The following is a 26602-nucleotide window of genomic DNA, read 5'->3' as shown; positions in this document are numbered from 1 at the left end:
GACGGGAGACGTGCCGTGCCGGATACCCGTGGATCTGCGGAAAGAAAAGAAACCCCACTGCTCCCGTGCGAGGCTGCTTTAATTAACAGCCCCCAGAACATGTCTCCCAGACTTTTGCTGTGCGTGGTTCTGGCTGTGCACCACGGGACGCGACCGTGCGCTGGATTTAACATCGATGAGCGCTTCCCCGTGGTCAAAGAGGGACCGACCAAAGGGAGCTTCTTCGGATTCTCAGTCGCTCTGCATCAACAGACGGACAGAAAGTACCTGTAAGTGATCTCAGAACCATGCTCCACTTCTCTCTCCTTTCGAGGTTTTAATACGCAGACTCTATGCGCACCTGCTTGGGTCCAGGTGGCGTGTGTGGAAAAAAACAACATTTATCCGCCGTTTTGCGCCCAAATACTGCGGAAAGAACCCCGCGATGAAGCGGTGGAGTCGACAGTATATTTCCTTTTTACACCTGTGGCCCGGTTCTAATCTGAGCCTATAATTGTTCACTGTTTTTTTTCTTTCTCGCATCACACAAATACTTCCCTTTTCTCTCTCTCAAGGAAACCACCTATTAAAAGGATTACGTCTCTGCTGATGTACTATTTAGACCTTTTAGACATATAGATTATGAGATTTCTTATTTGATGAAAGTCTTGTAATTGGACATGCGGCGGAAGTTGGTATCAGGGCTCAGAACAAGTCAAGTATCATCGATCAGGGATCTGGGGTATAAAACACATGTTAATGAATAAACATGTTATAACATCCACATGTGTCTGGCTGTATAGGTCCATATAGTCATCAGATTATTGCAAGTGAAATTATCCAATATATACTCAATCCCCTGGGAGAACATGTATAATTGACTACATTTTAAATACCATAATTCATGTTTTTGTGAGAAACTGTAGCTGCAGGCGACACAGCTGTGTCAGGTGTGCACAGGCCCAACAACTACAGTCGGAGGGCTTGGCTGCTATAAAGTTCAATATGCAAGCCGAAGACGTCGTTTCAGGTCACAGCGAGTGAAAACAAAAATCAGATCAGTTATGGATCCCCATATCTCTCACTTCTGGGTTGACTTGAGTACATATTTATTAAGGAATAGACAGGAAGCCATGACATAGCTTGCTTTACTTTCTTTCCACCGGTCCTGTTACATTCAGCCAGACACATGGGATCAGGTGGCGCAATAAAAGTGTTCATTGTTTCGCTTGTAGATTGGTATTACAGAGACATACATGCTCTTGTGGGAGGATTTACATGAAAGTACACGCTTCTTGTTTTAGGAATATAATATATTCATCACGTCTTATGTGCAGCTTCCTAAAGGAAAGATCCTCAAACGGTATCATAGTTTAGTGTTTAGGATTTCCCTTGGCTAATTACAGTAGCCCCCATCATCCGTCCGCATCCCTGCTCACACAGCGTGACCATAAATGTTATCTGTGTCATCGCACTGCTTTGAAGAGGAACTGCAAGAAGAAAATTGCAAAGCGGGGCCCACTTCCTCTGTGTCGTCACCGGTGAGTCTGAACTCAGTTTATCCACCAAATCTCTGCAGAAATGTCCCCTATAGTTTATAGAATAGATATAGCAGTGTGTCTATATGACACTTGATCAATGTGCCATCTTGGCCCCCCATCCCCAGAGGGAAGGGGTCACTGTCCACACACTGCAACCCTAGAAGGGGAACACATGGCCGTGGTAACGAGGCTGGAGGCCCTCGGGGACAAGGAGGCCGTATAGAGTCTCATCGGTCCACTGCTAGGGGCGTGAGTGAACGTGTGCTCATTTCTGCATTTCAGCTTTTAATTGTGGTTGTTTAAGGATTTATTTTAGGAGGAAAATGCAAACCTACCCCAAGATTAAGTTTATAATGAAAAAAGTACTTTCTTGGCGACAGTTGGATGAGAAGATCAATACAAATGCTTCAGGAGGCACAGAGGCTGGAAGCGGAGCAGCTAGCTCTCTGACGGCATCCCTCCACCGGCATCTCTAATGCCGCTTTCCAGACTTCTCTTCAGGGTCGCGGGGAGGCTGGAGCCGATCGGCCCCGACTACTGGACAGGTCGCCAGTTTAGCGCGGGGCACAAATAGAGACAGACAACCATTCACACCTACGGGCCAATTTAGAGTTTCCAATTGACCTAACTAATTAACTTTGGACTGTGGAAGAAGCCGGAGAACCCGGAGGGAACCCACTCCACACAGAAGGGCCGCACAACATGGGATCGGTGATTGCTACGAGGGGACAGTGCTAGCCACTTCACCACAATGATGTCATAATATTTCAGCAATATTATTAGGTAGCTGGTTATAGTAAACAATCTCTGAAAGTGTAACGTTTATATTTGCCAGGAGGCTGTAGTCCGATTGTTTGAAGGCCTCCAGTCGTCAAAGAAACATCAGTTTGTCACCGTCAGCCATGTTTTTGTTTGGCGTCATGCACCTGGAGCTAACCCGGCTGACGATAACTTCACATTCAGCATTCAGACACGAGTGTGGTATCTATCTTCTCATCTGACATATTACCCCAAAATGTCAAACTATACCTGTTAACTTTGAGGACACTTAAAGACCACATGTGTCATGTAGGCTTGTTGTCTCATAAGCTGAAGCAAAACAACGATGTCATCATTTCATAGCTGCTCTATTTGCTTGCCTCATGTTGTGCGTTGGTGCCTTATGTCAACTCGGACTGTTTCTGAATTTGAAGAATCTTGGTCACTTCCACCCTCCTGTGATCGAAAAGTAGAGTGTTTACCTACATCCCCGCAACCCACATCTCACTTTAAGTGTTGAATTTCTCAACCAGGTGTAGTATGTTCATTTCTCACAATGTTACTGTGTCTCCCATCTCAACATCCCATCTGTCTGTGGACCCACCACTGAGTCCTCCGGTCCTCAGACCCCAGTTGTGTATAATTTGTGACGATGCATCCCACCGTGCTGATGGTGTTACTCATGTTTGACTTGCGCTGGTTTTACAGTGCCGTTCTGTTTCCTTTGTGTGTCGTCTGGATTCTTTTGTGGTTTCCGTCTCGCCGCACCACCGAGTGTGTTTCCTCATCATCGGTGCAAGCTAGAGCGGGAATATTTAAAAAATGCAAGGACTGGGCATTTAAACCAGTCGTGACATGTAGGATGTTGAATTTCTTTGCTCGTGAGTCAAACAGAGTCCAGGATGAAAGTCAACACAGAGGGCCTCCGCTCCCAGTTCTGCAATAAAGTTGTTCCGTACCCTCTTAAGATGAAGGCCATTATCTAAGTAGTCTGAATCTAGCGGTGCATATTAGCTTAACTGAAGCAATTTGAAGTTTTTTTTAATTGAAGAGGGTGCCTGACCAATTATTTGGGATTGCTTCTTCTTGGGGAAGAGCTGCACCTGAACTATCTTAAAAGCTACCTGAGGCCAATTTGTACTTCTCTTTGAATCACACTTTTCTTTTTTTTTCAGAGGTACTTTTTTGTTTGTTCTCTGTTGTAGCCGGGAGGAGGGACTGGGTATAGTCAGCTGGCCACCTATTGGCTCGTTCAGTCCCCTGACCCCATGGTATGCTTGGAATGTATTACCCTTCTCTGCACAGTCACAACATGCCAGGTTTCAGGTTGAGACAAGACAGGACGGAGTGATTCTGGGGGCCGATTGTAGAACACACACACACACACACACAAACACACACAAATCCTCCAAAATATAAAAAATCCTCGCAACAGACAAAGATTCCTTATTTGTATGGGTGGGAACCTCTGCGACCTGAGAGGAAGGATTTAATTGCACTGGCTGACGAATATCTAATCAGAGTTGAAGTGCTTTTCTAGCTCATCTCTGTCTGACTGCAGTGGCCCGAGGCCATGAAAGTCAGCCGGTTAATTTGATGGACCCTTTCTGCTGTGAGCTACAGATTGAACTGTCAAGGTCTATAGACACACTGTCTGATGTTCGGTTTGAACATGCACGAGTACACGCTCTGCTTTCCCGTCCAACTACCTGAAGTTTAAAGGAATCAAAACGCCCGATTCCTAAATCCAACTTGTGTTTTGTAAAGTTCATGACGATGTATGTTGGACAGAACCTGCACATGAAGCCTACGACTTAATTACTTGAAATACATTTAATAAACCCACCATGTATCAATCAACTCACCCAGTGTGTGTGTACTACTCACATCTTTGATGGTATCGCTTAAACTGAATGTTCCAGTGTGTGACATGACATGCTGTTGCACGGGCTAATGTAAGCGATGCAGGTGGGTATGTCCGACTTGGCTGTGATCCAACATCCCCCCCCTCACAGACACGCTAGCGGTCTTTGTCTCTGAAGTGGGCCTATGAGAGCTCTGGTGTCGCGCCAGAGTGAAACATTTACGAATAATAATCCTGTGTTGTCCATTAGAACCTCGTACAAAGAATGCGCTTTTACATAGACGTGCACACACTTTTATTTTCTGTTAGTTTAATTGTGATGCTGTTTCTACTATGTTAATGCATTGTGAGCTAAATGGAATATTGTATGTTTCATATTATTTGCTAAACCGTCCTCAAACACATTATATGAATATAATGATTATAGTTTATTGTATTACATAGATATCGATGATCCAGTAAAAAGAAAACATCAGTAATATTATATAGGAAGAACAAAGACTCAAAAACATTTACTACTTTCTGAGAAGGCAGTTTGTTTATTTATTGTTGCTTATTCTTTTCTAATATGATGCAGAGTTTATGTGTCGGCTTGAATGACGATTTACAAATCATTTACTAATTGATAAGGACAAATTTTGGGTTTGCCAGGTTGTAAAAACTCACCTTGGACCACTGATTTCTTTTTTAAATGATTTTCCAATAACAAAATACATTTATAAACAACATATGAACCCTGTATTCTAGTTAAATTACCCCTTTATTAAAGACTTATTGCCACTTTCAATTACTTGGCAACCCCAAATTATCTCTAATGGCTTACAGTTGATTTATGAAGCATTATTCATGTTTTCTTAACCATTTGTTGAGCATTTACAGTTAATAAACCCAATAAAAAAGAGTTCCTTATTTAGTGGTCGCCAACAATGAAAACTATAATATGTGTGAAGTGTTTTGTAATTTATTGGAGTTGAAGCCGAGCCACTGCAACTTTACAGGACCTCACTAAAGTTAAGTGCAAGTGTGTCCATAGTGACTAGTCATAATCTTTATGGTATTTATTGACTGTATCCAATCAGTTGGTAATGCCGTGGGCTGCGTTTCGTGTCGCAGCAGAATGAATGACGGCTTCTAACAACATGTTGAAATGGATCCCAGCAGGACATCAGGCCTCCTGCTAATCTCCACAGAGGAGACTCTCTATGGCGGGGCTTTCACTGGAGAGAAGACTGCTTCTATATAACAACACTGTAAGAGATCCCCTTTTTTCTCCCTGTGCTTGTACAAATGCCCTCAAACCGTGTGGAAAAGAAGCCGCTGGCCTCGGGGCTAATGAGGGATACCTGCAGCTAGAGAAGCTCTATGCTTCATTTTTCATCTTTTGAAGGGGAAGTGATCCCGACGTATAGGTTTACACGAGGTATTTACCTGGCTGTCAGTGAAGGTGGCAGCTTGCTGTCTGTCCTTAACAATACAAACTGTGCCGAACACAAGTTATCAAATGCCCCTCTTTTATACGGTGTGTTGCGAAATTAAAACAGTAGAATTAAATGTTCTTTTGTGCACATGTTTTTCAAGCCTCCACAGGTAAAACCAGATGTTTCATGCTCCGCTTTTACATAAGATGAGTAACATCGGAGTGAAGACGTGGCACTACGCAGACACAGCGCTGTTTCATGTCATCTGGGAGGTAGCCCACCTGTAAACCCCATTTACCCCCCTCTCCACCTCCCTCCTTTACATACAGCTGGGGTCAACATGTTAACAGCAATGCTCCAGATACTGCATGTCTCTAGAGAATTATGCTCTGGCTGGACAATGTGTGTCTGTGTGTGTCTGGGTGTGTGTGTGTGTGTGTGTGTGTGTGTGTGTGTGTGTGTGTGTGTGTGTGTGTGTCAGTGCTGTGGGGTTGCCGGTCTGACATCATTCGCCCAGAGGCCCCACCTGACTCTGGATATGCCAACGTTATCAGACCAACCGGCAAGCGTCAGCCAAAATAACGTTGGCCTAGTCAGACGAGGTTTTTTACTTGTCGCTAATGAAAAGAGAGTCAGTTTATTATCGGGGGGGGGGGGGGGGGATGAGCCGCCATGTTTAATTTGTCACAGCGCGTCAAAATGAGTTTGCTCTCTTGTTACTGTTTCACCAGCGGCAGATGGTGGTCTTCAAACAGGATGTTTGTCCAGCTGAGATTAAACTGGTGTGCGTGTGTGTGTGTGTGTGTGTGTGTGTGAGAGGAATTCAGGTGCAAGCTGATATTTAATTTGATTGTACACTATTCAATTGTTCTATTACTCCTTTATTTTCCCCCTCTTGACTAAATCACCATTCATCACAAAGATGTCAGGATTTCATTTCCTCTTCTTCTTGTTATTAAACATCAAACTTTAAGCAGCCACACAGGTAGAGTGTCATTATTACTATGACTCTTTGGCACAAGCAACTTGAATTGTCTCTCAGATTAACAGAGATGAGAGGGCCAAGCTCTGTTGCTCTCCAGCTGAGCTCTGAACTCAGTGAGCTCAGAGAAGTGTGACTGAAAAACACACGTTTCAATGCTTTGAGAATTAAAGATTAAAGTGGATCAGTATTCTGACCGCTTCCCAACAGTTGGACTTTGTTAAAGTCACAGTTTAACACGACTGGCTCATGGTTTACTGGCTGCCCTCACGGTTTCTTCACCGTGGACTTCCTTTCACTCTCGGCGTGTTCTGTTAATGATTTATTTTACACCCTTTGGCAGTTATAGGGAAGGATTGTTTTACAGCTCGTTTACACATTGTTCTGCCTTATTCATGTCTTATAAGTAAAATATAGATAAACATTTGGAAGTAGTGAGACGGCAGGTGTGTTGGACTCATCTGAACGTGCAGACACACACAGTCAGTGAGTTACCAACGTGTTAGTACTAAGAACCGGATTTATTGTAAAAAAGTGAAAAAGTACACACACTTGCGCAGTAGTGACGGTGCACCACGATTCAACGCCACCATGTCTCTAGACTTTCGGTGCAGTCATTACAAGAGCATTAACAGAGCTCCTGTCCTCGTGCGTGATTCAATCTGAGAATATAATTGCTCCATCCAATATTATGTCCATTTATTATCTTAGTGGGATTTAAGTAACAATCGATATGAGTCGCCTGTAGTGCCTCATACCAGGGTGCAGTGTGGGTGTGTGTTTGTGTATCTGTTTAAATGGATTTAGAATTAAGGGTGAGGATTAATAGCATTTTGTGCGCCTGCTCCGTGTGTGTACTTGTTCTGCATGACCAGCCATGTGCTGGAGTGCAGAGCGGAGAGGGTTACACAATGTGAGTGAGCCTCCCCAACCGGTGATATATTCATTACTTAAAAAATGGTAGAAGCATAACGAGGCAAACCTCTTTTACTCGTATTTTGTTCAATTCGTTTCGTTTTTATTTCTTCAGCCAGCAGAAATATCAGATTACACAGAAACAAACATGTGATGGCAGTAAACTCCAGTAAAGGCTAACGTCTGTTTACCACCAACACATCCATCATCCACAACAGCTCCCACGTATGCCCGTTGCAGAACAACCAACCGACTTTCCTTTCTCTCGTTCACAGACTTATTAAAAATAGATTAAAAGAGTTGGAGGTAGGTTCATCTGGTTGTAGATGTTTTCTTTGACTGGGGTATGTGCACCTGTGTGAACTGGGTTATGATGACTTGAGTCTTAGTTGTGGTTTTATTCAAGCTGTGATCTAAAAAAATTATCTTTTTTATTTTTTATATATATATATATATATATATATACATATATTGTCTGTTACTGTTTTATGTTGTATTGTCTGAAACGTTGTGTAATGTGCTACTGCTGCTGTCTGGGCCAGGACACTCCTGTAAAGAAGATTTTTAATCTCAATGAGGCTTTTCCTGGTTAAATAAATAAAAAATATATAAATTATGTATTTTTTAGGTTTGCTGAACCTTGCCTGCACTATTCCACCAATCCCCCATCCTCATCCTTGTGTGTGTGTGTGTGTGTGTGTGTGTGTGTGTGTGTGTACCTGTTTCCAGAGGGTCTGACAGTAACCTCACATATCCTTTTTAATAACGGAAGAACCTGCAGATTTGCCACGATTCTCAAAGTATAGACATCACTAATCACGACATCTTCCGTCATGTGTTGCTCTCCTTCTATCAGTAGTGTTTTCAAAGAACTGCTGGGAGTGAAAAACAGGCCCTGAGGTTCTCTAAGACGAAGCTGAACCTTTTTCTTTCTTTGCCCTAAGGGCCACAGCCACACCCTGTGACAAACAGGTTGCCCTGGGCCTTATCTGGAGAGGCCATCCATCACATGCGTGAGCCTCACGCTCACAGCAGTGATACTACCCGGTCTCTTTGTCAACCCCTTATCTCACCTATTTTCTTAGATTTATAGGGTGAAAAAACTTGTGCGCCAGCTATCTGACCTATTTTGTGTCATCGCCCTCCTGTTAAGACGGGCCCCGGCTGAAGGTGAATGTAATCTAAATGGGACATCTCTGCCCTGCACATTGTCTGGTTGGACCTTGCAGAGGCCTGTGAGATGGAGATGTGTCATCCAAGAGAGTTTAGTCATGTTGAGTTAAGTTGTGTTTCCTGGTTTTCAGTGCGGTTGCTGTTATTCTGAGTCAGGGTGCATCAGGTGGGGGGGGGGGAGGGGGAGAGCTTGAGAGACCAGGGCTTAGTTTTAATTAACTACCAGAGAGCTACATGTACTGTGTGGAGTGTCTTATAGACAGATGTCTGTTTACCAAACTTACAAGGCTTTGTCGTGTTTTCTCTTTCTCTCTCCCGTGAGACAAGGAGCAGTTTTGCTCTTCCCCTCCCTTTCATCACTCCCTCGCTTTTTTTCAACACCTCCTCCCCCCTTTTTTTGTTTTTCGCTGCTGTCGGTATAGCTGAGGTGGGCAGTTGTGATTCAGATTACTTCAATACATTGACCTCTGTCACCACTGATGTCGTTGTAGTTTATCCAACTCTCTTCCTCTGGGTATTTCTTAGCTCCGGGTGTCAAGAATGCGGGCAGCGTTCACCTCGGCTGGGTGTGTTCGCCTCAGTAAATGTTTGGCTTAATCAGCCGTTCCTCTCACTTCTGAGGAAAAGAGACCGATTTTAACATGTCCTCAGAGGAGGAATGTGGCTCCAGGTTGCCCCTCTTCCCTTCTCTGGGCCTTTGGCAGCCTGTTTATGTGGAGGTGATGAGCAGGGAGGGAGGAAGGAGGACAGCGCACACAGGAGAGGATGTGAGGTGTGTTTTCATGGGCGAGTACTTTTATGCAATTAGTGATATATGACATACACATTTGGCTTTTGTGCTGAGTAAACAAACAATATACAGTATAACTATTCAATTAGCAAGCGGCCTTAACTGACCCGAGCTAGCCATTTCCCCCTGTTTCTAGTCATTGTGCTAAGCTAAGCTAACAGCCTCATAAACCTCACTCAATCTTCACTTCTAACTCTCTCTCTCCATGGAAGTGAATATTTTCCAAACCATTCCTTTAATTTAAGTGTTACCTTCATGAAATACCCCTTTGGAGTTTTGAAGCTGTGTGTTTCACTGTAGGTCAAACCTGATACATCAATCAGCGCTTGTTGAAATTCCACAACAAACACAGGTGACCCACGTGGCTCTGAGACAGTGGGACGACAATGCGTATGTTTATGAAGTATTTCTCTCCGGTTTGCTGCAACAACCAACGCTGACAGCCGAGATTACTCGGGCTTACCTTAAGCATATGTGATTAGCGCTGGACTTTGTGCCTCAATTGGTCTTTTTTTTTGTGTGCAAGTTCTCACTAACTGGCCTCTTATAGTTTTTCAGTCTGGGTTGACCCCGTTTCCCTCTTGTTTCTTCTAAAGGTGTTGGATATGCAGCTCGGTTTTTCCCAGAATAATTGCTGACCTTATAAATGAGTGTTTTAAAGCGCTGTGCCCTTTACAGCTGAAAAACATGGAAGGCGGCCATTGACTTCTGATTTTACGGCTATGGGAGAAGACAAGCAAGAAACGAAAACACCTCGGTACGGAAAGTTTTCAGACCCCTTTAAAATGTTCACTTTTTGTTTCATTGCAGCCATTTGCTAAAATCAAAAAAGTTCATTTTATTTCTTATTAATGTTCACTCAGCACCCCATCTTGACAGAAAAAAACTGAAATGTAGAAATGTTTGCAAAAGGGTCTGAATACTTATGACCGTGTGTTATTTCAGTTTTTCTTTTTTAATAAATTTGCAACATTTGTTTTTTTCTGTCAAGATGGGGTGCTGAGTGTACATTACTGAGAAATAAAATGAACTTTTTTGATTTTAGCAAATGGCTGCAATAAAACAAAGAGTGAACATTTTAAAGGGGTCGGAATACTTTACGTACCAATTGTACTGGCTCACGTGATTACCTCTTCTGTTGTGTGGGAGCACAGACACACACACACACAAGTAGGTTAGATTACGGACGGGGTTACACACTCACAGTGGGACTCTGTGGCCCTGATTCTCCACATATCTGTCTCATACTACAAATCCCTGTGGAATCTCCTGCTGTCTGAATTACTGAATGATAATCTGAACCAAGGACTGTGACTACCATTCCACTGTACACCGCTGGCCCAATCTTTCGCTACAGCTCTAGCTGTTTGTCATCACCATGGCAAGATAATTGATTCATTACTGATAATACCCATCTGGTGGCAGAAAGAAGGGATAATTGAACCATTCTGTTTCAAACGAAGGCTGCAGGACGATAACATATTTAGTTAGAGCAATGTGGCCACTCTCAAATAGCTGTGTATGCCAGAGCTTCTGAACTTAGACGTGACTGATTTCCAATGCAAAGCCAAACTTTCTGATTTAAAGAGAACATATTTGTGTCTTGGGATGTTCACATGATTAGATTCCAAGTATTTATGGGGGCATTTTGTCTATGCAGGTGTGTGTGTGTTTGGCTGTGGTGGAGTGGTACAGCCTGATACTCAGTGCTACTGTGTCTACTGTGTTTATGAAAACCCACCAATGTGTTGGTAATGTGTGAGCAGGCACAGGTCACGGCGAAATATGTTTCAGAAAATCTATGAAATTGTACTAATTAGAATTAAAATCAGCTTTACTACATGGAGTAGTTCATAAGCCTCATCCTTTTGTCATGTTTTTAACTTCCTGTTTAGAACACAACAATCAAGTCGGACCAATGAAGGGTTGACTCATGAGAGACGTTTTATTTTGAAGGCACAATGACCGTACTGTTAATGTGTATCTTTTCAAGTACACACCCATAATCTGTATTAATACTGACTTATCTGAGTCTAATAAGGGGCGGCCCACACGCTTTGACTCACGACTTTCCCCTGTTGTCCAGTCGACATTGCACATTCAGAAAATTTGAATGAAAAGAACACACTTTACATGGCTTTATGCTTTTGTTTCCCACATAGGACATCTGCCACACACACACACGCACACACTGTAAACAAGATTGTTGGCGTCCCCCGCCCTCAAAGTGGAGCTAATAAATCTTGTGCTGACAGTAAATAGTGAGTGCCAGTGCAGAGCCTTGTAGAGGGAGTAATCCCTCTACTTCAAAGTGCTGTAGTGTGTTAATAGGTGCTGATGTAGGGAGTGTCTGCGGTGAGTGGACAAAAAGACCAGGTCCATCCCCAAGAAGCTAGTGTGTGTGTGTGTGTGTGTGTGTGTGTGTGTGTGTGTGTGTGTGTGTGTGTGTGTGTGTGTGTGTGTGTGTGTGTGTGTGTGTGTGTGTGTGTGTGTGTGTGTGTGTGTGTGTGTGCGTGTGTGTGTGTGTGTGTGTACGTGACCAGACTTGTCACGGGTCACGCTCTGACTGCTCACGCTCTGACTGCTCCACTCTTTCCACTATTTTTTCATAGGTCACCTAAACTGGCTCACTCTCTGTGTGTGTGTGGGGGGGGGGGGGGGGAGTAACATACTACGACACAAACCTGTTGGATTTTCTGTTGAAACTAGATTATTTGGGCTATTATAAAGCTTTTCTTGTTGCTGCTGTTACAAAATGTTGTATTGTTCAACAAAATGACAAAGGTCGGATATAATCTAATAATCTGTCCCCGTCTTTCTGTCCAGGCTTCTTGCAGGAGCACCCAAAGAGAAAGCTGTTTTAAAAAATGTCAACGAGACAGGTGCCGTCTACTCCTGTCCCATCACGACAGACGCCACCGACTGCTCCAGGATGGACCTGGTCAGCACAAGTAAGCGTGACGCATGCGTTTCAGATGTGGGTCCTCGTTTTGTCGTGGAGTGTTAGAACAGAGGTTCTGTACAGGTCCGGTTGGGGGTTTGAGTGAAGGTAGTCGAAAACAAGAGAGGTCTACGGCCATGCTTGGCTGCTCTGTGAGGCACTCAGGCACTTAGGCAGTGAGCTGGGTTTTAAAATGCTCACAGTGACAATGTGTAGGGTGCCAATGTTTATTAGGCATAATGTTAAAAACAAAAAAAGTAGAGCTGAGGCTGATGGGAATCCAAAAACTCCTCCATTTCCCATAATTCACCCCACCAGCATATATATTTTTTAGAAATCTCTTCTCCCCGTCTATTCAACACGTCTTTCACTCCATTTGGAATTCAGACTTTCAGTTAATTTAAATATAATCCCTCAAACCAAGAGAAGATAACTCCGATGACATCTTCAAGTGTAACTTTCTCAGACTTGTCAAAGCTTCCTTCAGAGCCATAGAGGACATTACACACGGCCCTTTACAGGCTCGTCGTGAGTAAACTGACCTTTAAAGGTGACCTGGAGTTTCCCTTCTACACTTCGAGGTTACTGCAGGAGATTTCGCGGTTTGCAAATAACTGTAAATAATCAACCGGTTCTAAACAACCTCATGGTCTAATTACTCGCTGGCATTTCGCATTCACGATCCTTTGCTGCACCTTCACAATGAGCTCCAGGATATGAAACTCTGAAAGCGCCTCTTTTCTTAATTGAAGGTTATTAACTGATAGACTTACCGCTCTCCTGTACCTGGAGGTGAACAGGCCCCCCCGGAGGCAACCAGTAAGAACCATAATAAAAGAGTTCCACTTTTGATGTTGAGGTTGGAGCGACTGTTGCTCCAGTCGCAGGCAGCACATTTTTGTGGTTCATATTTGTCAGGGCTTGAATGAAGCTCGCCTGTTTAGGTTGATTTGTTGAATGAGTTGTTTTCTTCTATATGGTGATTAACATGAATATGGTTATTATAATATGATTTGTTTGGTTAATCATACTGAAAAGTAGAAACCTGTTTTTTTTTAATCACAGAGGAACCATTTGAATAATCTGAATGTGAAATGATTCTTCAACACTTTTTCATAGTAACATTTCAAACCCTCTGACCCGTCCACAGCAAATCCATCCGAGATGGTGGAGGGCATGTGGCTGGGTGTGACAGTGGCCAGTCAGAGAGGCCAGCCAGTGGGACGTGTGCTGGTGAGATGACGTGCTGTTTACTCTCTTAGTGTCGCAGGTGGAATATTATATAGGTGGTAACATTTACTGCAGCACTGGGGGTGAGGGGTGAGATATGACCCTTTTGTGTTTCATGATTAAGTGTCACAGATGACACACTGTGCTTGTTGCAATACGTACTGCAGCACAAAGCGACCGGTGATGCACTCGACACGCACACACAGGACAACGTGACACATGCAGGCAGAGTTATAATGAAATCATGGTCATACGTATCATATTATATTTCTCAAGCAAGATTTTCCCTTTTAGTATAACAGAGGAACGCTTTTTTTTCCCTTTGGTTACATTTTTTTATTTTTTATTATCCATTTTACCCTATCTATTTGTTTAATTTTAAATAGTAAATAGTAAATAAGACAACGTGACACATGCAGGCATGAATTGCCTGGTAGAGTTATAATGAAATCATGGTCATACATAATATATTGTATTTCTCAAGCAAGATTTTTCCATTTCATTATAACACAGGAATGCTTCTTTTTTTTAATATCCATTTTACCCTTATTATTTGTTTAATTTTAAATAGTTAAATAGTGGAGCTCACCTCTAATAGTTCTATTACTGTAATGCTGGAAACTGCAACACACATTTTGTATTTATTTTCACAGATTGATTAAATAGCGTATGTTTGATTTAGTTCTGTATTTCTTTCCTATTATTCTCCATATATATGTGTCACATATATTGTTAAAAAACAACACACAAAAAATGGGCAATACTACTGTAATGATCAGGAATTTATTTGGGGTATTGTTTTAATTAAAGTTACTTTAACCCTTGTGTTGCCTTCGGGTCATTTTGACCCGAATCAATATTACACCCTCCCCCCGCCTATGTGTCATTTTGACCCGATTCAATGTTTCACCCTCTTGTTACCTTTATATTTACTAACATATTTTACCCTTTGGGTTCAATTTGACGCCAGCAATTAAAACCTCCAGAAAATTATTAGAATTAATATTGTTTTCCAAGTTTAAGTGTGAGGCACTTTATGTTTGTTTGTTGACTACCGAAAGAACACCGACATTAAACATTGAATGGGGTCAAATTAATCCGAAGGCGGGGGGAGGGTGTAATATTGATTTGGGTCAAAATGACCCGAAGGCAACACAAGGGTTAAAAGATTTTTTGGCTCTTTGCCATCTTATATTCCTTAGCAAAGTAAGACATTCCTTTTTTGTGTGTAATTCTAGCTCAGATACAATCCCATGTCTTCATGCCAGATTTGACACATTGTAAATTAGAGCAATTACACAGTCCGTGATGTCCCAGAATGCACACTGTTCTCTGGTGTCCAGGCATGCGGGCATCGCTACGTGAAGATCACAGAAGAGCAGCGGCGGATGATAGGAAAGTGCTACGTCAGGAGCAACGACCTGACCTTTGACCCCAACGACGACTGGCAGACTTACAGCTATGAGGTCTGCAACCCCAACTACGACATGGAGCTCGAGGGCATGTGCAACATGGGCATCTCGGGCGGCATGACAGACACTGACGTCTACATTGGCGCTACAGGCAGCTACTTGTGGCAAGGTGGGCGCTAAAGAGTTAACGCCAAAGAAAGTGTGTTTTGTTGCTTAACACTGAAATAATGGCCCGGTTTCACAGACGGAGATTAAAACCTGTGCATGTCTGCTAAATTCTAGTGTTAGTCTAACTCTGGGATTATTCTCTGTCTGGGAAAGCGCTCCTTTGTGCATGAAGCAGACATAAACTTGTTGTATAATCCTGCTTTTTTATAAAGGAAATGTGCATGTAACGTGGAGAGATCCAGATCCAGCGAATGCCTGGGACTCTATAGGCAGAGACTTTGGACAGCTGAAAAGACGATACAGTTATATGGGTAAATACACAGTACATTTTGCATCATATAAATATATGAATTAATTCCAAGCCTCTTACCCTTCCCACAGTCCGATGACAGTGCATCTCAAATGCTGTCTCCCGCAGGTTACTCGGTTCTTGAAGAGAGGAAGATGCTCAGCCGTGACGAGTACACAGTGGTGACAGGGTCTCCGAGGGACGAGTCCAAGGGCTCTGTAATGTTGGGAAGAAAGACCGACAAAAAAATCGAGCCGGCACTCATCATCCCCGGGGAACAAGTGGGGTCCTACTTTGGGAACAGCCTGGCTGTCACAGACCTCAACAATGACGAGTGAGTCTCTGCACACAGCACTGAAAATTGCTATCTTTAGCTTGTTGTTTCAAATATCGTCCATTAAGAAATGATCCGCGAATCAATTAGACTCTCTTTTAAATCTGTTGGAGTCAGATCAGTCTCAATATTAATGAATGTGCACAGAAGGATTCACAATGTAATTTGTGTTTTGTGTTTTTATATATATATATATATATATATATATATATACGTGGAGAACATTGTTGGTACACTTAAGAAAGAAAACCCTACAATGGTCACTGAAATAACTAGAAACTGAAACTGAAAATTTGTATAGTGTCTGTGTGCAGGTATTTTGCATATTAAAGAATCTTTTTGCAAATGTTCTTTGCTTGTCACAGCTGGAACGACTTGATCGTGGGCGCCCCATTTTACTTTGATCGTATGAAGGACGAGGGAGGGGCGGTGTACATCTTTATGAATGAGAACGGATCGTTCCAGGAGACCGCCAGCGTCGTGCTCAAGGGCCCCTCGGCCTCTGCTTTCGGCTTCGCGGTGGCTCCCATCGGCGATGTCAACCAAGACGGATTCCAAGGTGAGACTCCTGAACGCAACATTTCTTTTACACGGCAAAATAAAGTGAATGTCATGGAAAAGTTGAAAAAAGACCCAAAAAAATGGCCCACAAGTTCATTGAGTAAGAACAAATACAAAAACATTTTGTGAAATGTCAATGCAGATATTTCTACTTAAATTTTTATTTTTATTTGATAAAGTGTGTCTATTATTTGGTTTCCCTGTGTGGATACTACTGCGTATTAGCAAACTAACTGTTCTGCTATAAAAACAATGGTAAAAAGGAAGCATTCAGTCCCACATTGAGACTTTGTGTGATTATTAATTATGCTTAAAACTTTAAGTAGTACTATGCTGCCACCTAGAGGGCAATATACGTATATTCCATGCACAGACCGCCCTTAGCTTCTTCTCAGCAGGCTGCTCCTTTGCATGTGTCCTCTTTATGTTTTACTCTCATGGTTTATGTCTTCAGACTTTGCAGTGGGAGCTCCATTCCACAACACAGGAAAGGTTTACATATGGATGGGAAGTAAAAATGGAATCTCACAGACGCCCAGTCAGGTAATATCTGTTCTAATGCCACAGGATTGCACTTCAGACACGCTCTGAAAGAGACAGATTTTATTGCGTTGACCTTGTATTTGTCATCGTCGCCCTCTGCAGGTAATTGAGGGTAAGTCGGTGGGAAATGGAAAGTTCCACACGTTCGGCTACTCCATCAACGGAGGGGTGGACATGGATGAAAACGGTTATCCCGACATCTTGATTGGCTCTCTGGATGACCGCATGGCTCTGCTTAGGTACAAATGAGGGAGAGGCTAAATATGACATGGACTTTTATTTATTTATTTACTTCTGATTGTAAATGTTAAATATGATTACTCTTCACGCAACGATATTCATTGGGCACAGTAATATTCTTCTTCCTCTCGTTTTCAGGGCTCGACCAGTCCTTCACTTAACGAGGAACTTCACTGCCAAGCCCAGGATTGTGGACCCTAATCAGTGTCTTGGGAATACGCCGTGGTGAGATGTCTTCTCAGGACGCCTCAATCTGAAACTGGCTAATTGGGATTTCGTTTGAAAATACATTCATTTTTATCATTGTGTTTCACAGCATCACAGTGACTCTGTGTATGTCTTTCACTCTGAGCAATGGAAACAAAAACTTGAAAAATATCAGTAAGCGGTCTTCCTTTCCTTAAATTCCAGTCATGTAAATGCAATTCTGAATCTACATGTATATATATCTATAGTCACAAACTGTTGAGGCCTTGCTCTATTGGCTGCTGTGGTGTTCCATAACACGCTGTGTGTGTGTTTCTACTCTGTGAAGCGGTGAAGTACACGGTGGAGGCCGACATGGAGAGGAGAAGAAGCCCTCGTGTTCGTTTCCTAAAAGATAACGACGACACATACACCGGCTCCCTGAACCTGCTGTCCTCCAAATCCACGTGTCATAAACTGAAACTGATCCTCGTGGTAAATCCTCAATACAAATGCATCAGTGTGTGTGGGTGTGTGTGTGTGTGTGTGTTACAGCTGTTGCCCAATAACCACGATGTGTTTAATAATATGAGACTTCTTGGATGATTCTCCAGGCGCCTGTGAGAGACAAACTGGAGCCGGTGGTCTTCTCCCTCAACATGTCCTTACACAAACAGAACTTGAAACCCAGACGGTCCCTGCAGAACCTCGACTCCTTCCCGATTCTGAGTCAAGAGCAGCAACTCACTCAGAGAGCGGAGGTATGATGATGTGGTGCATAAGCTTCATTCATAAGTCACATTGTATATGATTATAAGCACATGTGTGAAACTCCCCAGGGACGGTATGATGCAATATCATGTGTTCCATCCTCTGCAGGTCAACTTTCAGAAGGAGTGTGGCTCAGACAACAAATGTAGCAGCAACCTGCTGCTGAAAGCCCACTTTGTTGACAACGAGGATAAGCCTTACCCCAGGTGAAATGAAATTCTGAATTATTAAACCCTCTTTGACCGAGACTGTTTTTTAAAGCTTTTACGGAAAACTTTTTTTAGGGATGGAAGTCGCATATGGCTTTTTGGGGACATTTTGGAAAATAGGTGTATTTGTTTTCTTGTCAAGAGTTAGATGAGAAGATTGATACCATTACATATATAATATACAAACTAATATCAGTTGGTTAACCTAAAACAACTAGAAATAGGGATGTAACATGTTTATATATGGTTTGTTTATTTGATGCATGTTATCTTTGGACAGAGCAAGTCCAGCTGGCTCCATTCATAATGCTCCGCTGAGCTTCTGCTTCAGGCTGTAACTTTATATCTAGTGCACAGACATAAGAGTGCTATTCCCAGATCGTCAAACATTGTTGTTTTTATTTGTGCCCTTTGAAATGTGTAACAATCCCAAATGCTTCTCTCAGAACGTAGGCACTGTCACAGTCATAAGCTGTCCCATCCACATGCGTACACATGCACATGCAAGCAATACCTGGAAGCAAATGGTCTCGTCAATGTATTAATTAGTCCAAATTATTGGTAAAGAATGCAGTGATGAAATAATACACATTGTACATGTATCCCTCTGTCCAGTCATGGGAAATTCCAGATACTTCAGTTCAACAGCAGAATAAAGATAATACGGCTGATGGTGAACGTCACCAACTTTCCTGCTCCGGGAAAACCTGGAGAAGACGCCCACCAGGCCATGCTCAACGTCACGATCCCCGACGCACTGAGATACTCTGGCGTCAGGTCAGCGGTACGTCCACTGGAGGGCAGCAGATGGCTAATGTCCATTTGTTACTCATTTCCTCACTGATATAACACTGTCATATCTTTATTTATGTCTGCCATCACATGTCATTATTTTGTTCACTTTCTCGATTTTGTGTTCAGGACCATGATGTACAATGCCGCCTGGATGGCACCGTGATCTGTGAGCTGGGGAATCCTCTGAGAGGCAATGAAAAAGTATGTTTTTTAATTTAGAATAGAATAGAATATACACTTTTATTAATCCCCAAGGGGAAATTAGTTCTCTGCATTTAACCCATCCTTAGTTATTAAGGAGCAGTGGGCTGCGGTGATGCGCCCGGGAAGCAACTGGGGGTTCAGTGCCTTGCTCAAGGACACTTCGACTTGCAACTAATGGGGAGAGCGGGGATCGAACCCACAACCTTCCGGTTGCCGGACGGCCCTCTTACTCCACTGAGCTACATGTTGACTGCTCTCCTCAACCTGACGCCTCTCATTCTCTCATTTTACCACGATAAGGTGTTGCTCACCCTCATGTTTGAGACCGCAGGGATCAATTTGTACACACAAGAGATCGAGTCCCACCTGCTTCTGTCCACGTAAGTGTTTAACATTGATGCTCCATTTTGTTCCCTTTTTATTAAAGACTTGGATCCCAGTTTTGGTTCCACAGTTTAGCATTTTGCTGCAGTTTTATTTTCAATATCAAATCTAACGGTGCAGTTTGCTCTCGTGGCTCTAACGTACAGTAAATATTACACTGGCAGTATTACACAGTGTCGTAATAAAGGTTGTTTCTTCAGTCTCAGTGAGCAGAGTGACATGAAGCCTGTGCCTGTGGCCCTGCTGATTAAAAACACCATCCTCCCCTCCTTCTCCATGTGAGTCCCATTCCCTAAAGACCACAGACGTGCCACGGGCATCGAAGTAGTTAATGTCACAGCAATACATTTGTACTTGCACAATGTACAATAATTTCTAACTCTCACCCGGTCCAGAGCCAACGCGCTGGTAAAAACAGAATTCAGTGGGACGGTGACAGGCGAGTCCTCCTTGGTAAACACCAGTGACGTGGGCAGTCTGGTGGAGTTCACCTTCAACGTGAGTCACCGGCACCACTCAGTCTATATTAGACCTCCAGGATTGTATACCGCGTCTATATTATGTGTTCTACCAACGTTTCCCTCTTCTCCACCCAAAACTTTAATTCTTCAGAAGTTTAATATTGTGCGGGGTAAGGGATTGTTGTCTGAGCCATGGTTTGTGGTGTGAGCGTGACCAGGGGTGGCTACTATTTAAAGGTCACAAAGTAAAGCCCTGACTGTTGTTCCACACCATATTGTTATTTCTGAGATTTCTTTTTTTTTTGTGCTACTGAATTCTTCACCACTAGGTGAACATGAGGGGACAGCCCCTGGGAGACATGGGGACCCTGGCTGTGGAGTTTGAGTGGCCCTTCGAGGTAGTCAACGGCAAGTGGCTGCTGTACCTGACGAAGATTTCTGTGACGGGGGAATCAGAGGTGGATTGTAACCCTCCCGGAGAAGTTGTCAACCTACTTAACCTCAGTGTAAGGCTTTTCTTTATTGCCTGTGCCCTGGCGACAGCCGTGGAAAGAGGGATTGTTTTTTAGAGTTGTCCGTCTGTACGTCTGTAGGCACATATGTGATATGTCAGGAACATCTTGAGGGCATTTCCTCAAATGCAAATTTCATGTCTCGATTATCCTGGCCAAAATATTTGCAATTCACAGTAGGCTATTATCCTGATAATCATCCAAAAATGGCACTAAAATATACTGGGATCATGTCACCTTTTTTGTAACAGGATTTGTTTAGACTATTTTCAATTGCATTAATAATTGGATATGTAATTTGTTCGTGAACATTTGTAAATAAGCTATTCCTAAATCATCAGGTAGGGGAGAGCGGGGTAATGTGGGACATCGGGTAATGTGAGACACCCCCTGTATCTAGGCAAAGGAACCCATTTGTGGTAATGTGAGAATTATGTTTTCAAGCCCCTCCCATTCCCCCCTTGCCATGAAAAAGAAGTGGTGCTGGTGCTGTGTTAAGTATGTTTTTTCACAAAAATTAGTTTTTTGCATGTAAAAGTAAATTCTCCTGCTGTGAACTAAATCAACTTTTGTGTCAAAACAAATTGATTTAGGTAGAAAACCATATATCATACATGTCGATGAACCTCTAACATATACAACCATGTGATTGATGCGAGCTGAAGATTAGCCTGAATGGCTAAGATATGTTGTTTTTTCTAAAATAGTGGCTGTGGGGTAAAGTGAGACAAATGTTATGGGGTAAAGTGAGACAGTTTACCCCAAGTTAAGTTTCGTCTTAAAGATATTTGAGTGTAATATTACATTAATTATGTTGTATTTGTAATATCATAAACATTGTAGAAAAGCCATCATGCCAAGAAACTACACCAGGAAGACAACATGGGGCCAAACACCCCTTGCAGAGATGGAGAGTGCAGCCGCTGAGGTCATGCAAGGACATGCACTACCGTTCAAAAGTTTGGGGTCACTTAGAAATGTCTTTATTTTTCAAAGAAAAGCACTGTTATTTCAATAAAGATAACATTAATCAAAAATACACACTATACATTGTTAATGTGGTAAATGACTATTCTAGGTGGAAACGTCTGGTTTCTAATGAAATGTCTCCATAGGTGTATAGAGGCCCATTTCCATCAACGATCACTCCAGTGTTCTAATGGTACATTTGCTAATCGCCTTAGAAGACTAATATCTGATTAGAAAACCCTTGTGACATTATGTTAGCACAGCTGAAAACAGTTGTGCTGGTGATATAAGCTATACAACTGGCTTTCCTTACTACTTCAAATATTAATCATTATTAATCATTATTTCTTACCTTGTCAATGTCTTGACTATATGTTCTATGAAATGTTCAATTCATTTATAAATAAAAGTGAGTTTTCATGGAAGACACAAAATTGTCTGGATGACCCCAAACTTTTGAACGGTAGTGTAAGTCCTTAAGAAAAGCTGGAAGGGATAGAAATATTGACAAAACAACCCTCGAAAGATTTATAAAGAAAAATAGAAAGGGGAAGTAAAATCAGTATCCTGGGGTGCAGTAGCTGAGGCAAAGAGAATATTTACAGATGAGATGGAGGAGGATCAAACACTTGAAACAACTAGCTGACCAGTTCCATGGCCTTGCTCCAGTTGATTGCCGTGAACTGGCATATGAGTTCTAATCTAACTGGTTCTATCTCTCATTTGATTGTTAATTAAAACATTTTGCTATAGGATTTTGTTCGGAGTTACTTTCAAGTGTTTAAATAAATGTGCTTAATTGATCTTAATCTCCATGATTCTATTACTAGTCCGATATTAGTTTTGGAATGTGTAGTTGTCAATCTAGCTGTCAGGATTGTAACTATTACAACATGTGTTGTTATGGTAGTTTTAAAATAGAAAAAGTAAGTGGATCACTTTACCCCCTTGACTTCTCAGGTCTGTCTCACTTTACCCCAGTTTAGGGGTAAAGTGAGACACAAGACCACTTTTTTTTAAACAATCATATTTTCACTGCCCTTTGTCCAAAAGACATTCTGATAACGTACATTGCTTGGTAACATCCTGAATTAATGGGAAATGAGTACGTTTTACTGAGGGGAGCAAATGTAAAAAGTGTATCACATTACCCCGCTCTCCCCTACCCCTGCATAGTTAAAACAAATAGCAACATAGTGTGAAACTTTTTCCTTCTTTATAATTCCTGGCTTTAATTAGATGCCTCGAACCAATAACAAGAATGTGAAAATATGTGTCTACATACGTGCTAGCATCTGATCTCACTGCGGCCTTTTGAGCAAAATGCTAACGCCAGCACGCTAATGCCAGCATGCTAACATGCTCCCAAAGACAACTGACACACTGATGTTTGCAGGTTTACTGTTGACACTGCTCACCGTCTCAGTTTAGCATTCATACCTGACAAAAAAGTACACCACAGGCTATTAGCAATGTCATCTTGACATTGCTACGCTGCTCGCAGATTGAGGTTGTTTGCTGCCCGCGATGTGCTTTTCACAGGCGTGTTGCGTGGACTGTAATTCATCCTGATGTGAGCGAACTGAAGCAGCCTGAGCTGTATTAGTAAATGTCAGTGGGAGAAAAAAGGGGTGTGAAAACGTTCTCAAAGCCAAACCACAGTTGTTCAGAAATACATTTTGGAAAGTGTACGTGTCTCAACTCACATCCAGACCTCACAGAGCCTCAAATAGAAAGTAATAACGCGTGCAGCATAGAAATAGAAGGCAGAAATGACAGTGCTATTCTCAGAAGAAGTTGGTAGCCTAATGTCTTTATCAAAACCAGCAATTACAACAAACCCTCTGATGTCATGTCTCTGTCTCATCTGCTTCCTTATTTAATGTTCCCTTCCCACTTTCTTGTCTTCCAGTTGTCAGAGAGCGGACGAAAGCGCACCAAGAGACAGATCGTGGTGGACGATATCGATCCAACAAAGCCACGGATTGTTGAGCCACAGGCAGCCATCAAATTGCTCAGCCTTCGCAAAGAGTCATACCTGTTGGTAAGAAATAGATCTGGCTTGCCAAGCACTCTCATGAACAAGCTTTCATGCGTTATTTAAAGACATATATATATTATATTTGATAAAAAACCATGACTATGACTGCATCGTATTGCTGGTGGGACCAAAATCTGCAGATTTCCTTCTCTGGGAATGATTTATATCTTTACGAAATGTCACGGCAATCGTCCTGATTGTTGCTGAGATGTTTCAGTCTGGGAGACCACTAGTGTGGCTAGAAACCATTAGCAACGACCTACTTTCACTCAACATGGTGAAGAATGTTATGACTGAGTGCAGAAGTGAATCTCAGCCTGTACTGACCAGCAAAAACCTTAAACCCCTATAACAGTATAATTTAGTGAAACCCAAAGGGCTGCCAGACGTTAAATAGAATTCTCTAAACTGTCAAAAATGTTTGATAATGTGTACATCTTGAAAAAATGAAATCTGCTAAATCAAAATTGTGTAACTGTCCGTGTTTGCGTCATAGTTGTTTGCCGTCGTGTGTTGTAGGAATGCTCAAAAGGTACGGCGCGATGCGTGACCTTTAACTGCCCGCTGCTCAACGTCACAGATTCAGCCAAGATTCATGTCCAGTCCCGTTTGTGGAACAGTACGATGCTAGAGGTCAGCTCTCCAGTTTTACACACACACACACGCACATTATTAATAATTGAATAAAATTGTCCATGGCGTCCTTTGACTTCTTTTTTAAAAGTGTTTTCTTGCTGTGTGTGTGTGTGTGTGTGTGTGTGTTCTTGCAGGACTATTCCAACGCTCTGAGAATCAGGGTCAGAGGTCAAGCCACTCTGAAGCTCATTACAGATAAACCAACCATCAGGATGGACAGTCAGACCACCGTGGTGTGTAATCATGATGATTGTGATGACGACGATGACGATGATGATTTTACGTGACTCTCTCCACCTTCCTTGTAGTTCACTGTAGAAATAGAACCACTGGAAAGTGATGAGGCGCCCTACGAGCTCCCGCTGTGGATCATCATCTCTGCAGCTGTAGCGGGAATTCTCCTCCTGGGAATAATCATTCTTATACTATGGAAGGTAAGACTGCCAATCACTCCTGCACTGATTACAGTGACCTGCACATGCTGTATTTCACAGAAGAGCGCCGAATCTCTCTCTGTGTACTATCATATTCTTCTCACACCAACAGTCCTTTCTGGATTATACGAGAGCTGATTTATTACCTCCATTTTTGAGCCTTTAGTCTAACCTTTGACATGCACCCTCCTCCTCCTCCACCCCCAGTGTGGCTTCTTCCAGAGGGCCAGCAGGAGGGAGATGTATGAGGCCAAAGCCCAGAAGGCTGAGATGAAGATCCAGCCCTCTGAGACAGAGAAGCTTACTGAGGACTACTGAGGCCCCCATGGGTCCCCAAACAGAAAACACCAGTGGGGCTTTTGGGTAACGATGCCCACACAAATGGATTTTCTATGGATACTATCACTTAAGCTTGGGGTGTGATTCAACTTTCTCTTCTATGTCCGCTCCTTGTGTCTTCCTAACTTCACTTCTTTTTCCCTTTCAGGCTATTAGTGTGAACTGCTGATGATTTTATATCATCTTTGTCTTTACGACTTTAATCGCCCTCTCCCTTTTACACAGTGGGTCAATCTATACTTTACTTGATCTTCCTCAGACTATGAATCCTAAATCTCATTCTCAACTCGCCATTAAAATCCCAGCTCACCTGCTATTTAAGTGTATCCTCTTTAATGTCACCTTTCTCTCTCTCTCTCTCTCTCTCTCTCTCTCTTTCCCCACTAGCTTGGATTCTTCAAGCGAGCCATCTACTACCGGATAATGACAAAGCACCAGGGGGTGAAGATTCTCAAGGCTGAGCGGTATCAGTTCAATCTTGGATTTCAGCTCGAGGAGCCGCAGAAAAAGTATTGGATCACCAACTGGACAGAAATGCAGCGTTACTACGACTGAGGCCTTAACCACTCACCGTCACACCGGTGTGACGCGGGTCAAACGAAGAACATTCGGCTCGGTCGAGCCACGCGCGTGTGGACAAATTGCGGACAGTGCAGTCCATTTTTAAAAAGAAAGTTCATTCTAATTTCATTTCATTCTTTTTCGGTGCAATATCCTGAACTGTTTGTCTCAGCGACGGTAATTTGGCAAGTATTTTAAGATGAATGCAGTTTGGGAATCGGGGTTGCATTCCAGAAAAATGTTTTTTTGATTATTGTATTTACATTTCCGTTTTATTCTTTCTAAAAAAATCCTCCAAGCTACGTTGCAGGTCAATCATCATTTTTTTGTTTTCCTCAGAGGACTGAGCTTCTCTGTGATTGTGTATGTTTTTCAGTCCCCGGGTATCGCATTAATAATTTTCAGACTGCACTTAGAATATGCTGACCAGCATATTCCTCTGTTCATGTGAATGTGTCCATGTCGGTGTTCGGCAAGCATCACATAGAATAACAACTCAAATACAGGTATGGTTGTGGCACTGATCTCCAAAAAAAGTTCAAAAAGGCGCTTTTGCGTTTTTTAAGGAATATAAGAAATATTTCCCTAGTTTCAGGGAATAAATATAGAGAACTATGGAGAAAATAAATGGTCATAATTGATGAATAATATGTAACCCAGCTGGACATGAATAGAGTCATCCACACACCCCGGCAACAAGTTGAAACGCAGTAACTTGTCTGTAGAATTATCAAACGTGTTGATGAGATGATGGGAGAACAATTAGATTATTATTTATTACATTGTCTTGTGTTATTACAGTAAAGAATGTATCTTTAAATAATACCACAATAGGGAGTCATGACACTGGAGTAAATAATACATGATGTTGTATATGTCTGGATACTGTAAGCTCTAGCAGAGATGATGATGTTATAAATTGTACATAGAGACAGGTTAACAATAAATGGACTTGTTTGAA

General features: G+C 42.4%; 1 protein-coding gene across 1 annotated transcript; it reads left to right on the top strand.

Moving 5' to 3' along the window:
• itga3b (integrin, alpha 3b) lies at positions 1 to 26602 on the top strand. Its single transcript, XM_056430438.1, has 26 exons — positions 1 to 269; positions 12248 to 12372; positions 13513 to 13595; positions 14936 to 15173; positions 15385 to 15483; positions 15591 to 15795; positions 16161 to 16354; positions 16811 to 16899; positions 17002 to 17138; positions 17278 to 17364; positions 17456 to 17520; positions 17675 to 17820; positions 17940 to 18086; positions 18205 to 18302; positions 18921 to 19089; positions 19227 to 19301; positions 19605 to 19684; positions 19889 to 19966; positions 20084 to 20186; positions 20479 to 20655; positions 23543 to 23674; positions 24191 to 24304; positions 24442 to 24540; positions 24616 to 24741; positions 24949 to 25104; positions 25468 to 26602. The coding sequence occupies exons 1-25, from the start codon at positions 100 to 102 to the stop codon at positions 25057 to 25059; spliced, it is 3147 nt and encodes a 1048-aa protein (XP_056286413.1). The 5' UTR covers positions 1 to 99; the 3' UTR covers positions 25060 to 25104; positions 25468 to 26602.

This window comes from Pseudoliparis swirei, chromosome 13 (genome assembly GCF_029220125.1).
Source record: "Pseudoliparis swirei isolate HS2019 ecotype Mariana Trench chromosome 13, NWPU_hadal_v1, whole genome shotgun sequence".
Lineage (NCBI taxonomy): Eukaryota > Metazoa > Chordata > Actinopteri > Perciformes > Liparidae > Pseudoliparis > Pseudoliparis swirei.
Note: the sequence above shows the minus strand (reverse complement) of the source record. Positions and strands in the feature narration are given on the sequence as shown.

Excerpts from the sequence above, each read along its gene's own strand:
- itga3b (XM_056430438.1), top strand. The coding sequence starts at position 100 with ATGTCTCCCAGACTTTTGCTGTGCGTGGTTCTGGCTGTGCACCACGGG. Across the intron at positions 15,174-15,384 it reads AGGCAGCTACTTGTGGCAAG|GAAATGTGCATGTAACGTGG; the intron begins GTGGGCGCTAAA and ends TTTTTTATAAAG. Across the intron at positions 20,656-23,542 it reads TCAACCTACTTAACCTCAGT|TTGTCAGAGAGCGGACGAAA; the intron begins GTAAGGCTTTTC and ends CTTGTCTTCCAG.